The 15,239-nt window shown below is 43.1% G+C and overlaps 1 protein-coding gene across 4 annotated transcripts in view; it reads right to left on the bottom strand.

The window, feature by feature from the left end:
- GPBP1L1 (GC-rich promoter binding protein 1 like 1) overlaps positions 1 to 15,239 on the bottom strand; it is a 56,316-nt gene that overhangs the window by 14,594 nt on the left and 26,483 nt on the right. For all 4 annotated transcript variants that reach the window (XM_066269352.1, XM_066269351.1, XM_066269350.1 and 1 more), the window contains 5 exons: positions 14,583 to 14,697; positions 11,628 to 11,757; positions 10,954 to 11,240; positions 8,858 to 8,930; positions 7,123 to 7,316 (listed from right to left, as the gene is read on the bottom strand). In XM_066269352.1, coding sequence (XP_066125449.1) covers positions 7,123 to 7,316; positions 8,858 to 8,930; positions 10,954 to 11,240; positions 11,628 to 11,757; positions 14,583 to 14,642 — 744 coding nt within the window. In that variant the 5' untranslated portion in view covers positions 14,643 to 14,697. The remainder of the gene's footprint in view (positions 1 to 7,122; positions 7,317 to 8,857; positions 8,931 to 10,953; positions 11,241 to 11,627; positions 11,758 to 14,582; positions 14,698 to 15,239) is intronic.

Raw genomic sequence — 15,239 nt, 5'->3', positions numbered from 1 at the left:
TCACTAATTGCTTTCTCGTATGTGCCTTGACTGTGAGCCTTCAGCAGACTGAGTAACCCCTTGCTTGAGCCAGCGACCTTGGGTCCAAGCTGGTGAGCTTTTTGCTCAAGCCGGGGACCTCGGGGTCTCGAATCTGGGGCCTTGGCATCGTAGTCTGACGCTCTATCCACTGCACTACCACCCGGTCAGGCCCGACCCCCTGCTTTAAAAACAAACAAACCCTGAATTCTTAACTTACCCTCTCCTTTTTATCCTTCAAGATGGGAGGCATTCTGGGGCAGTGGAAAGATCCCAGATGTGAAGTGAGACAAACCTAATTTAAGTGTCCAGCCTTAATTAGCTACATAACCTCATCACATAATTTCCTACATAATAGGATTATAGTAATATATGTAAAAGGCCTAGTGAATGTCTTAGAGAGTAGTAAGATGTCAGCCGAGTGGCAGTTGTTTCCTTTGCCACTTCAACTCCGAGTTCAAATATAACCTTATCTGTAGACTCTTGAGGACCCTCTTCAGGCAGAGGAGCACAGTATTGTTTATCTGTCTCTTTACTAGACAGTAAACTCTTTGAGATTATTTTGTGCCTCTAATAACCCACAGATTTTATACTGCTTATAAAAATTAGGGGATATTTTAAAATGAATATGAAGCTATAAAATATCCCCTAATTTTTGTGAGCAGTATGGTAAATATTTGATGTTTAACAACTGTTTGTTGAACACTTAAGAGTAAATGAATGGATAAATCCACAACTGCCTACTAGTCATCTCACTTCTACCTTCCTCTAACATCTCACATTCAAGGTACCCAGAATCACTCATCTTTTCCTGAAACTGATCTTTCTCACTTTTCTAACTCCAGTGAAATGGTTCCACAGTTATTTTTTATTTCCCAAGAAAGAATACTCAGTCTCTTGTTTCCTTCTTCTGTCTAATCTGCTTCCCATTATGCACCATCACCATCTCCCTTCTTTGCCTGGTTTTGTCATCCTTATACAAGCATTAGTTTACAAAGACAACAACAGCCTTTACAATAGTTCTCTTATTTTCCATCTACCCTCAACTTAGTCCTATACAGCAGGGCAAACTGATCTTAAGCTGTGTCATGACTTTTATCCTTGCCAGTTCTTCACCCACTAAAGATTTCTGAGATCCTTGGCCCTGGCCGGTTGGCTCAGCGGTACAGCGTCGGCCTAGCGTGCGGAGGACCCGGGTTCGATTCCCGGCCAGGGCACACAGGAGAAGCGCACATTTGCTTCTCCACCCCTCCGCCGCGCTTTCCTCTCTGTCTCTCTCTTCCCCTCCCGCAGCCAAGGCTCCATTGGAGCAAAGATGGCCCGGGCGCTGGGGATGGCTCTGTGGCCTCTGCCCCAGGCGCTAGCATGGCTCTGGTAGCAACACGGCGACGCCCAGGATGGGCAGAGCGTCGCCCCTGGTGGGCGTGCCGGGTGAATCCCGGTCGGGCGCATGCGGGAGTCTGTCTGACTGTCTCTCCCTGTTTCCAGCTTCAGAAAAATGCAAAAAAAAAAAAAAAAAAGATTTCTGAGATCCTTGAGGACATGAAATTGTCTTACTCATTTTTATATTCTTCTATTTTCTAATAGAATTCTTGCAGACATTTCTAATACGCAACAGTTAAGAAAACTATAAATTGTTGCCTGACCCGTGGTGGTGCACTGGATCTTAAAGCATCAATCTGGAACGCTGACAATACCAGTTTAAAACCCTGGGCTTTCCAGGTCAAGGCACATATAACAAGCAGTCAATGAACAACTAAAGTGAAGCACTATGAGTTGCTACTTCTTGCTCCCCCTCACTGCTTTATGAAATCAAGAAATAAAATCTTAAAAAAAAAATCTTGCCCTGGCCGGTTGGCTCAGCGGTAGAGCGTTGGCCTAGCGTGTGGAGGACCCGGGTTCGATTCCCGGCCAGGGCACACAGGAGAAGCGCACATTTGCTTCTCCACTCCTCCGCTGCGCTTTCCTCTCTGTCTCTCTCTTCCCCTCCTGCAGCCAGGGCTCCATTGGAGCAAAGATGGCCCGGGCGCTGGGGATGGCTCTGTGGCCTCTGCCTCAGACGCTAGAGTGGCTCTGGTCGCAACATGGCGATGCCCAGGATGGGCAGAGCATTGCCCCTGGTGGGCGTGCCAGGTGGATCCCGATCGGGCGCATGAGGGAGTCTGACTGTCTCTCCCTGTTTCCAGCTTCAGAAAAATGAAAAAAAAAAAAAAAAAAATCTTAAGGAATGGAACAAACATAAAGTGCTGTATACTGATAACACATATTAGCATTTAATACATGTTAATTTCAAGTTCTTCAAAAAATTTTATTATTCCTCAAAAAACCCTTAAAAAGTAGAAGAAAAAGCGTTAAGTAGTCTACTTTATAGATGATGAAATGGAAACAGAACTTAAGAAACTTGCCCATGGTCATATCACAAAGGTGCAATGTAGAATCTATCTATTCCAAAACCCTGCTATTAATTTCTGTGTTACCCTGTCTCTTTGTAGTAGCTGCTCTCTTGACTTGAATTCACATTGTTTCCCTTCTATATTAGAGGAACAAGTATCCTAAAAGTCTTTTTAAAAAATAATTCCACTTGTCAGTTTTATTCCCACTCTTTCTTCTTGGGGCATAATCCTTTAATAACCTCTTTCAAGTGTCTTTCAGCTGTCCCCAGGCGTTTCTTTCTAAAGATTTTCTCCATCCTTTCACTTAACCTCACCACCACCAATATTCTATTTCCTTTTACTGTCAGGCCTGAAAGGGGCCACTATACCCACTACAACTCACATAATTCAAGATATACTGAAATCTTCTTTCAGTCCTATACTACTTCCCTAAAACCTCAACTCAAAGATTAACAAAAACCTTAGGCGGTGGCACAGTAAATACAACGTTGGACTGGGATGCAGAGGACCCAGGTTCGAGATCCTGAGGTTGCCAGCTTGAGTGTGGGCTAATCTGGTTTGAGCAAAAGGTCACCAGCTTGGACCAAGGTCACTGGCTTGAGCAAGGAGTTACTCGGTCTCCTGAAGGCCAACGGTCAAGGCACATATGAGAAAACAATCAATGAACTAAGGTGTCGCCACAAAAAACTGGTGATTGATGCTTCTCATATCTCTCCGTTCCTGCTTGTCTGTCACTATCTATCCCTCTGACTCTCACGCTGTCCCTGTAAAAAAACAAAACAAAACAAATTTTTTCCAGGCCCTGGCCGGTTGGCTCAGTGGTAGAGTGTCAGCCGGCATGTGGAAGTCCCAGGTTTGATTCCCGGCCAGGGCACACAGGAGAAGCGCCCATCTGCTTCTCCACCCTTCCCCCTCTCCTTCCTCTGTCTCTCTTTTCCTCCCGCAGCCAAGGCTCCATAGTCTCCACCTCAGGCACTAGAATGGCTCTGACAGAAACCGAGCAACACCGCAGTTGGGCAGAGAATTGCCCCCTGGTGGGCATGCCCGGTGGATCCTGGTCAGGTGCCTGCCAGAGTCTGTCTGACTGCCTCCACGCTTCTAACTTTGGAAAAATACAAAATATATATATTCCCCCCCCTACTTATTTTTCTCAACCTGTCATCAGCAATTGACAAGTACTGACAGCCCTGGCTACTATACCCACCAGATTTCTCTGATATTATAGCATTTTCTCTAAAGACATAGAGAATTACACATTCTCAGATGTATTGACAAGGCTGTTAACTTTCCTAATATTTGCAAAACAGTAACTATTTCCCCCAAGTCTTATTTTCCCATTCTTTACTACTTTAAAGTCTTATATATGTGAAAGCATTATCATTAGGACAATGACTCTCAGTCCTGATATCTCTCCAGCGCTATCAGGAATAATTAAAATGGTTCAGCAGTAGAGCATTGGCCTGGCCTGTGGAAGTCTGGGTTTGATTCCCAGTCAGGGCACACAGGAAAAGGGATCATCTGCTTCTCTAGCCCTCCTTCTCCGCCTCCCCCTCCTGCAGCCATGGCTCAAGCTGTTTGAGCGAGTTGGCCCCTGGTGCTAAGGATGGCATCATGGCTTCTGCCTCAGGCAATAAAATGGCTCTGTTGAACAATGAAGCAATGGCCCTAGATGGGCAGAGCATCGCGCCCTAGATGGGCAGAGCTTCGCCCCCTAGTGGGCTTGCTAGGTGGATCCTGGTTGGGGCATATGCGGGATTCTGTCTGCATCGCACTCTCTAGCATTAGCATTAGCATTAGCATTAGCAGCAGCAGCATCATAGTAAGTTCAATTATTACCCCTCTAATATGCCTAGTGTTTTTTGGTTTCAGAACTATTATTTGAAAACTTCTTCTCTCACAATTTGCATTCTCTACAGACTCTTACACCTATCCAAATCTGAACCATCCTTCAAAGATCAGTTATATTAGTTTTTTTGGTAAAAATTTTCTTGATGGTCATAGGCTGAACTGATCTTGTTCCTCTGAATTATGTCAAGTGTTTTATTTAGTTAATCCAAATCTTAAGATTTGTCTTTATTTTATTTCATACATAGTCACATGACCACTTATATTGTAGTATCTTATTAGTTAAGCTTCCAGCTCATGGAGGGTCATGTCCAATGTTATACTTCTTTGTATTTCTTATTAGCACAAAACACAGTCCTTATTCACAGTAAATTCTAATTATTGGTTCTTTTACAGAGGCTGAAATTTATTTGAGCATTACTTGCTTTTGTGACAGTTATAGAGATAGAAATATGAAAAGGATCTGAAATCTGCCTTTAAGGAGATTATAACCAAATGAAGAAATAAAAAAAAAGAAGCAATAAAGTGTTAGAGACTGTGATAAGAGATCTAGTGGTAATCAACCACAGAAACACAGATTAATTAATATTTTTATTTATTCATTTTTTAGAGAGCAGACAGAGTGAGAGAGAGAGAGAGAGAGAGAGAGAGAGGAGGAGCAGGAAGCATCAACTCCATGTGCCTTGACCAGACAAGTGCAGGGTTTTGAACTGGCAATCTCAGTGTTCCAGGTCGATGCTTTATCCACTGCACCACCACAAGTCAGGCTAATTAGATTTTTAGATATATGTGATAGAAAAGAATTCATCTCTAAAAAGGATTTTATTTTTTCTTGTGGGAGACACAGAGTCAGAGAGAGGGACAGATAGGGACAGACAGGAAGGGAGAGAGATGAGAAACATCAATTCTTCGTTGCAGTTCCTTAGTTGTTCATTGATTGCTTTCTCATATGTGCCTTGACCGCGGGCCTTCAGCAGACTGAGTAACCCCTTGCTGGAGCCAGTGACCTTGGGTCCAAGCTGGTGAGCTTTTGCTCAAACCAGATGAGCTCACACTCAAGCTAGAGACCTCGGGGTCTCGAACCTGGGTCCTCTATGTCCCAGTCCGTCACTCTATGCACTGCGCCACTGCCTGGTCAGGCTACAAAGAATTCTTTTTATAGATGAAGTGGGAGGACGGGGAAAGGGCAGAGGGCTGGAGGGGGGAGAGGGAGAGAGAAAAAAAGAGAGGGAGAAGAAGAAAGAGAAGCGAGAAAAATCCGTCTGTTCCACTTATTTATGTATTCACTGGTTGATTCCTCTATGTGCCCTGACTGGGGATTGAACCTTCGTATACTGGGAAGTTGATGATGCTCTAATCAAGTGAACTACCTGGTAAACACTCAGCGTGACATAAATTTGAAGAATGAATAATTTTCCAGGTGAGGGAAAGAAGCAGTAAAATATAAAAGATCGACTGGGCTTAGGATATAAAGAATTTGCCTCACACTAAGGAGTTTGGACAGTGTATTATATCATCACGGGATGGTAAGCTATGACCCATGGGCCAAAGACCATGTATCATATGTAACCAGCAAAGCTTAAAATAATTTTTGTTTTTTATAGAGGGAGACAGAAAGAGACAGAGACAGTGACAGACAGCAAGGGAGAGAGATGAGAAACATCAATTCTTTGTTGTGGTACCTTAGGTGCTCATTCATTGCTTTCTCATATGTGCCTTGACAGGGGGGCTCCAGCCGAGCCAGTGACCCCTTGCTCAAGCCAGCGATCATGGGCTACATGCCAGTGACCTTTGGGCTCAAGCCAGCAAGTGACCTCAGCGTTTAAAACATGGGTCCGACACTCTATCCACTGCACCACCGTCTAATCAGGCCTAAAATATTTATTATCTGGTCCTTTACAGAAAAGTTTACCAATCCTTTCTATATAGATGGTGTGGAACCACTGAAGGGATTTAGGAAAGGACATGACATACTCAAAAATGATCATTCTGGCAGTTCTGTGGAAAGTAAATAGAAAGAAAAGGAAACAGAAATATATACAACAATAGTAAAGGTGAGATGACAAGAACACAGGACATTATACAGGGAGTAACCAACAGGGACCTTATACTACTGTGACTAGTGGTGCAGTGGATTGAGTGTTGGCCTAGGATGCTGAGGGCTCCAGTTCAAAACCTCAAGGTCATAGGTGGAGGACGGGTTTGTTGGCTTGAGCAAGATGTCATTAGCTTGGCTGGAGTCCCCAGGTCAAGGCACATGTGAGAAGCAATCTATGAACAACTAAAGTAAAGCAACTTCGAGTTTATAGTTCTCATCCTTCTTTTCCCCACCTCTTTCCTGTCTCTTTAAAAGAAAATTGTTTTAACTAAATGATTAGATGGATGCTAGTGCTATTAAGGGGAACAGCAAATCAGAAGAAGTTTTATGAGATGAATGTAATGAGAGGGCTAGGAAAAATCCATTTGGCAACAGAATAGTTTGGAGATAGAATACAACAGAATACATATACAGTGGCACCGTGAAATACTAACAGACCAAGATACAGATTTTTTAAGATATGAGCTGCAACTTGGTCTGTATTTTTGTTCTAGATCTGAGCAAAATTCTGAGATACGAGTTATGATTCGGGAAGTTGCCGCTAGTTGGCACATTGGCGTACGGGTCCAGTATCGGCAGTTTGATATACAAGTTGACTGACTTATGAACTTGGTTACAGAATGAATTAAATCCGTATCTCAAGGTACCACTGTAGTAAGTTCTGAGTATCTGGTTAATGATTCAAAAGAAAAATATAAATTCACTATTTTTTCCTGACTTATTCCCAGACCTCTGCTCTATAAGGTTCTTACACATTCCAAATCATACCTTGGAAGGAGGTGGTGCAGGCTTAGGAACCAGGTTCTTATACACACTTGGAACCATGTTTGACGATTTGTTCCCGTTTGCATGATAAGATCCTGGTGAGGTGAATGCAGCAGAGAAGGCAGCAGCCGGATCTTCTTTGGAAACTTTTTTGATGACTAGCATTTTGGAGGTCTGCTTGGCACCAGGTGGGTTTTCTGTAAAATACAATAGTGGAGAAACAAAAGAATGTCAAAACTACTGGTTAACAGGAAGCACAGTTTACATGAAGGCCTCACTTTCAACAAAGAGCTCACAATTGAGACTAAGGGACAAACATTTCCTGGGTGCACGCAACAGATATTCTCAAATGTGACACTTGGAAACCATAGAAAAAAGAGCATATTAATAACTTTATTCTAAATTTGTAAATCAACCAAAAACCCCAACTGTGTTGTCTGTCAGGGGTATAACATGACTAGTATATGGTGTATCACTCAGACAAAGAGCAAACAAGAATTTATCTGAGGGTGGCAGCTCCCATCAGCATAGGAATGGAAATGGGGAAACTGCCATGGGACCTTCTGATGAGGCAAACTGGCGCAAAAAAGGGAAATGGTATAGCAACCATCCTTAATACTAAAACTCAAGATTTAAACCCAGTATTTATATAAAGCTGACCTGATCAGATAGATGCCTGGCTACTGAACATGTCTAATGTAGGGGCTAGGAAAGTCCAAGTTATAAATGCCAAAGACCCCAAACCACAAATAAGGTTTGGTTCGAAATATACCAATTGTTAATTTTTTATAAGGCTAGTTATTCCTTATATACATAAAAATGTGTTATTGTATTTTCTCCTTGCCCTATACAATAAGCATCAATTATAACTGCCAAAACAAAACAAACCCCCACAACTGGGCAACTGGAATTGAAAATAATGGGCTACAGGATGTGATACTATATTACCTTTCAAATAACACTTTAGAAGACTATTTTGTAATATGAAAGAATGCTTAGCATACATTGTTATACATGCCTATCAAATATTTAGCAGACAACAGTAACACATAAAATTCAATTTAACTGTTATAAGCATATTAACCTGACCAAGTGGTGGAGCAGTGGGCAGAGTGTCAGCCTGGGATGCAGAAGACCCGGGTTTGAAACCCCGAGGTCGCCACCTTGAGTGTGGGCTCATCTGGCTTGAGTGCAGGTTGGCTGGCATGAGTGTGGGATCATAGACATGACCCCATGGTTGCTGGCTTGAGCCCAAGCTCGCTGGCTTAAGCAAAAGGTCACTCACTCTGCTGTAGCCCCCGGTCAAGGCACATAGGGGAAAGCAATCAATGAACAACTAAGGAGACTAAGAAGCTGCAATGAAGTGATGCTTCTCATCTCCTTCTTGTCTGTTCCTATCTGTCCCTCTCCCTGTGTCACACACACACACACACACAAAACTGTTAAAAGCAAATTAGCAATATTAATTAAAAATTACTTCTTATGAGCTTTATTCTCTCTGTTTAAAATCAGCTTCCAAGTTCAGCGCTCTACAAGCTCTCAACTGTCTATATTCTGTCTCTACTACCATTACACTTCAATTATTTTTGGGGACAGAGCAAGAGTTAATAGGTGTTAGTCATCATTTGAAAATGAATGAGATGAGAAACAAGATAAAAAGAAGAGATAAAGAATTTTTGCTCTTTTCTTGCCAAGTAAAATTTAATGTTCTGCCTTTAAAATGGCAAAATCAACTTACCCCACACTCCAGAAGGGGTCCCAATAGGTCTGCATGGCTGATTCTGTTTGCCAGCTTCTGGATTCAAAGAAGGCTAAGAAAAAAGGAATATTAATGGTTGATACAGAAAACTACTCGTTTTCATACTTTTTGCAATGTGACGACCTCCATGGAACCTATCAAATAATTATATATATATTAGCAGCACTTAATGCGTTATTCAGAATTAACAAACAGATATAAGATGCTGATTTGCAAAACTGGCTCTGGCCAGTGGTCCTGGGTCTCATTCCAGTCAGAGCACTCAACAGAAATGACCATCTTCTTCTTTCTTCCTCCCTCTCTCTATTCTCTCTCCCTTTTCCCCCTGGGCATCCAGTGACTAGACTGGTTTGAGTGTCAGCCGGACACGGAGGATGACCCAGTTTGGTCCCAGCGTGTCAGCCTCAGGAGTTAAAAAAATAGTTCAATTCATTCAAGCACTGGCCCAGATGGCATTGCTAGGTGGATCCCGATGAGGGCACATGTGGGGAGTCTGTCTCACTATCTCCCACAATCCTCTAACTTAAATAAATAAAATGGGCTTTTCTCCTTCTTTTATTTTATTTTATTTATTTATTTATTTATTTATATTTTTCTGAAGCTGGAAACGGGGAGAGACCGTCAGACAGACTCCCGTATGCGCCTGACCGGGATCCACCCGGCACGCCTACCAGGGGCTTCGCTCTGCCTTGACCAGAGCCACTCTAGCGCCTGGGGCAGAGGTCAAGGAGCCATCCCCAGAGCCCGGAGCCATCTTTGCTCCAATGGAGCCTTGGCTGCGGGAGGGGAAGAGAGAGACAGAGAGGAAGGAGGGGGGGTGGAGAAGCAAATGGGCGCTTCTCCTATGTGCCCTGGCTGGAAATCGAACCCGGGTCCCCCGCACGCCAGGCCGACGCTCTACCGCTAAGCCAACCGGCCAGGGCCTCTCCTTTTAACTGAGAGGCGGAGGCATAGACTCCGCAAATGCCCCCACTGGTATCTACCTGGCAAGCCCCCTACCAGGTGATGCTCTGCCCATCTTGAGCCACGGCTCCATTGCTTGGTAACCAAGCTATTTCAGTGCCCAGGGCCAAACTGCTCAAACCTGGTACCATATTACTTGAACCATTTGAGCCATGGCTACAGGAGGGGAGGGGAGAAAGAGAGAGAGAGAGGTGTAGAGAAGCAGATAGTTGCTTCTCCTGTGTGGCCTGACTGGGATTCGAACCTGGGACTTCCACACGCCTGGCCAATACTCTACCACTGAACCAACTAGCAAGGGCCTATTTTCATGTTTATAATTTAACACAATTAATATAGGGAAGGGAGCCCTGGCCGGTTGGCTCAGCGGTAGAGCGTCGATCTAGCGTGCGGAGGACCCGGGTTCGATTTCCGGCCAGGGCACACAGGAGAGGCGCTCATTTGCTTCTCCACCCCTCCGCCGCGCTTTCCTCTCTGTCTCTCCCTTCCCCTCCTGCAGCCAGGGCTCCATTGGAGCAAAGATGGCCCGGGCGCTGGGGATGGCTCTGTGGCCTCTGCCTCAGGCGCTAGAGTGGCTCTGGTCGCAACATGGCGACGCCCAGGATGGGCAGAGCATCGCCCCCTGGTGGGCAGAGCGTCGCCCCTGGTGGGCGTGCCAGGTGGATCCCGGTCAGGCGCATGCAGGAGTCTGTCTGACTGTCTCTCCCTGTTTCCAGCTTCAGAAAAATGAAAAAAATAAAAATTAAAAAAAATATATAGGGAAGGGAATATTTGAAGGAAAATCCTCTTATGACAGTTGGAGAAAGACACTTAAAAATGCAAGAATACATTTTTACATAATTATGGCTTTGAATACTAAATCTTATAAATTTTAAGGGAAACTGATTTTTTTTAACATTCCAAAGCCATAAAGATAAAAACAAAAATCTGCTAAAAGTTAAAACAAGATTTTTGTTACCATACTCTTGCTAATCAACTCCTTTAAAAACAATACAATTCTAAATGCAGGGGCTCCATTTTTAGCAATCTCTGAAATATTCTTATTACTAACAGGGTTTTATATGTAACACATTTTTTCTTAGGGTTTAGCTACACAACTTAGCCATCATACTTACAAAATCTTCCTCTTCAAACTGCAACTTTTCCACCTTGTCTTCTTTCTTTTCTTCCCTAATCTCTGTAGGTGGCTTTTCCTGAAAGGCACAGCCTTTCCGGGAGTGAAAGCTGCCATTCCAGTGGCGATGGTTCCCTGTGCCACCCCCACTACGCTGGCTCATGCCATCATGACCTCGAGAAGAGCCATGCCAACCAGACAGGTTCCCTGTGATTCCAGCATATGCTCCCTTAGAGACACCAGCGTCCACAGAATCATGGCGAAACAGGGAGGGCTGGTGCCAGGAATCTAGAATAGTAAGGAAAAGTTACACATTAAATTGTTTGCTTCCTGGAAATTCAGAAACAATTGGGCCAGATGCTTCCTGATCTAATTTATGGTACTATAAAAGTCCTCAAGGGACCTTTTAAATAAAAGATTAAATTCACAGAAATCACAAAATATATCTTTCTCTTTTGATGTAATTTATGAGTTCTTCCACTAAAAAAAATGACCCATGAGAACATAACAATGTTAGACTTAGAAAGCCAACATAGTTGAATAATGACTACTGGAGGATCTGAGAACTATGCTTACAAAAGATCATTATTTCAAGATTATGGACATGTACCCCTCATGCTGGGCTTGCTCTAAATGAGTAGCTTAAATATAATCATGAAGTTGGGCATGGCTCACCTCCTGTAGTTCGTAGAGGTCCATTGTTAAAAAAGCCATCAGAGGAATTATGTCGACGACGGCTTACACCAAATCTACCATCTCCTCGGGGTAGGTGCTCTCCGTGTTTTTCAAAGGTTGCTGCAGGTGACTAAGATGAAAAAGTATAGAGAAGCAAACAGGTAAATAGATGTTTCAGTATCTTAGGTTTTACACAGACTTAGGAGACAAGTAGTAACACTTACAGAAACTGCTATGATGAGCATATGGGCCATAACGGGTACCACAGATCTCTGAGTTAGAGGAGCCCTAGGTTACATATTTAATAACTAACTCATTTACATTATCCCAGAAGGAAAAAAAACGCATCTACTTCAATTACTTACAAAACACCCTGCCAGAATCAATAAGCTCCAAAACTTGACACTTCAAAACATCAAGTTATAGCCCTGGATAGATGGCTCAATGGACAGCACGACGGCTAGATGTGTGCACATCTTGGGTTCAATCCCCAGTCAGGTCCCAAATGAGAAGCAACCATCTGCTTCTCTTCTCCTCCCTCTCCCTCTTCTTTCTTCTCTTCTTGCAGCCAATGGCTCAACTGGTCTGAGCTTCGGCCCTGGGTGCTGAAGATAGCTCAGTTGGTCCGAGTGTCAGCCTCAGGCACTGAGGATAGCTTGGTTGACTCGAGCAAAGGCCCAGACAGGGTTGCCAAGCCGACCTCAGTTGGGACACATGCAGGATTCTGTTTCACTATCTCCTCTCACTTAAAATGAAACAAGTCACTCTTGCAATAGGAAAGAAAAATTAAGATGTTTCCTTAAAAGAATTCTAAATACCTTATTATTTCTGAATTAAAGAAAAAGGAATGGTTTAATCACCACCTTCGTAGGCCATTAACAACTACACAAAGGTTTTAGAGTTTTATAAAACACTTTTTTCAAACATTACTTATACCAACACTATAATTTGGCATCATCCCCATTTTACTCATTTACACATTAGGAAAGAGGTCAGGGAGAGACTTTGAGGCTACACAAAGAAGAAAGCAGTTTATTAAAAATTTTATAAATGAACTCTAATGTCCCTTCTATTTCAAATAATTTTTATGACATACTTTAATCTCAAATGATAGAGACCAAAGTCTAAAGAGCCATTTAAAGTACAGATATATTTGACAAGGGCTTATAAGAAAATTATAGGTTGGTGACATAGACACTTTACATCTGTTTTAAAAATATTGTCACCAATACTTGGTATTGCCAGTCCTTTCTATGTTAGCCACTGAAGTGGGTTACAAAGATTTTCTCCTATTCTTCTAAAAGTTTTGTAGTTTTTAACTTTTATTATTATTATTTTTCAGCGAGAGAAAGAGATATAGATAGATAGATATGGAGGGAAGGAGAGAGGGACAAAGAGACAGAAACAGACAGGGAGAGATGAGAAGCATCAATTCTTCACTATGGCTCTTTTGTTTCCTTAGTTGTTCACTGATTGCTTTCTCATATGTTCCTTAACCAGAGGAGGGGGGTGGGTGGGTCTACAGCAGAGCAAGTGACCCCTTGTTCAAGCCAGTGACCTTGGGGTCATGTCTATGATCTTATACTCAAGTAAGCAATCCCATGACACAAGCTGGTGAGCCTGTACTCAAGCAGGATGAGCCTGCGCTCAAGCCAGCAATCTCAGGGTTTCAAACCTGAGTCCTCTGCGTTCCAGTCCGATACTCTATCGACTGTACCACTGCCTGGTCAGGCTATATGCCTATTCTTAAACCAATATACACAACTTTGTGTGTTTAAGCTTTATTGAAAATATTAAAATTAGCCTGACCTGTGGTGGCGCAGTGGATAAAGCATCGACCTGGAAATGCTGAGGTCGCGGGTTTGAAACCCTGGGCTTGCCTGGTCAAGGCACATATGGGAGTTGATGCTTCCAGCTCCTCCCCACCTTCTCTCTCTGTCTCTCTCTCCTCTCTCTCCCTCTCTGTCTCTCTCTCTCCCTTTCTCTCTCCTCTCTAAAATGAATTAAAAAAAAATTACATTTTCTATTTTTTTTAGCCTAATGTGCTATATGAATTAGTCTTTTCAGATATAAGATCTGCATACTCTTATTATGTAAACAAAATTTTTTAAAAATTGATTTGAGAGAGAGAAGGAAGGAAAGAGACATATAGAAATATTTGTTCCTATATCTGCCCTGAATGAGGATCAAAATGGCAACTTCTGTGCTTTAGGATAATGCTGTAACCATACTGAGCTAGCCATGGCAAGATCTGCATACTCTTTTTTTTTTTTTTTTACAGGGACAGAGAGAGTCAGAGAGAGGGACAGACAGACAGGAATGGAGAGAGATGAGAAGCATCAATCATCAGTTTTTCGTTGCGACACCTTAATTGTTCATTGATTAGTTTCTCATATGTGCCTTGACAGCAGGCGTTCAGCAGACTGAGTAACCCCTTGCTCGCGCCAGCAACCTTGGGTCCAAGCTGGTGAGCTTTTTCTTTTTCTGCTCAAGCCAGATGAGCCCGTGCTCAAGTTGGCAACCTCGGGGTCTCGAACCTGGGTCCTCTGCATCCTAGTCCAACACTCTATCCACTGCGCCACCACCTGGTCAGGCTGCATACCTTTTTTTTTTTTTAGCGAGCAAGAGAGAGAGAGAGAGAGCAAGAAAGCAGACAGCCAGAAGCAGGAAGGGTGAAAGATGAGATCAATTTGCAGTTGCATCACTTTAGTTGTTCATTGATTGCTTCTCCTATGTGCCTTGACCGGGGGGCTCAAGTACACTCTGACTTGGACTGTCTAATTATTTACATCCTATTAAAACAAAGGCAATGAGTCTATGAAAACATATTTGAAATCCTCAGGCAAAGCTGAATATATAAAAAAACCACATCTATACTGTAAAACAGAGGCTACAGACAAATTTGAGATGAAAAGAATTCATATTTGGATAGTCACTATAGGAATGGAACGGTACCTTAACTGCCTGTGGTGTTGAGAAATTTAGCCAAGCAGGAACAAAATCATGCTGCGCCATTTAGGTCCAGTGTCTCTTTTCAGCAAGGTGAGGCATCCAACCTCATGGCCAGGATCTGAAAATGAGAATGAACTCAAATCATTTATTGTTTGTAAGATCTTGACACTAAAAATATGTAAAGAAGTTTGATATGTAAGATCCTCCTTTTAAGCCAGACCAGGCGGTGGTGCAGTGAATAAATACAGCATCAGACTGGGATGCGGAGGACCCAGGTTTGAGACCTCAAGGTCACCAGTTTGAGTCCAAGGTCGCTGGCTCGAGCAAGGGTTCACTCGGTCCGCTATAGCCCCTTGGTCAAGGCACATGAGAAAGCAATCAATGAACAACTAAGGAACTGCAATGCAGAATTGATATTTCTCATCTCTCTCCCTGTCTGTCTGACCCTCTCTCTGACTCTGTCTCTGCCAAACAAACAAAACTCCTTTTAAGAGATCTGGCCTGACCAGGCGGTGGTGCAGTGGATAGAGCGTTGGACTAAAATAAAGAAGACCCAGGTTCGAGACCCCCGAGGTCACCAGCTTGAGCGCGGGCTCATCTGGTTTGAGCAAAAGCCCACCAGCTTGAATCCAAGGTCACTGGCTCTAGCAAGGAGTTACT

This window comes from Saccopteryx bilineata, chromosome 3, assembly GCF_036850765.1.
Source record: "Saccopteryx bilineata isolate mSacBil1 chromosome 3, mSacBil1_pri_phased_curated, whole genome shotgun sequence".
NCBI classification, from domain to species: domain Eukaryota; kingdom Metazoa; phylum Chordata; class Mammalia; order Chiroptera; family Emballonuridae; genus Saccopteryx; species Saccopteryx bilineata.
The sequence above is the reverse complement of the archived record's forward strand: the minus strand, read 5'-3'. Positions and strand labels throughout refer to the sequence as shown.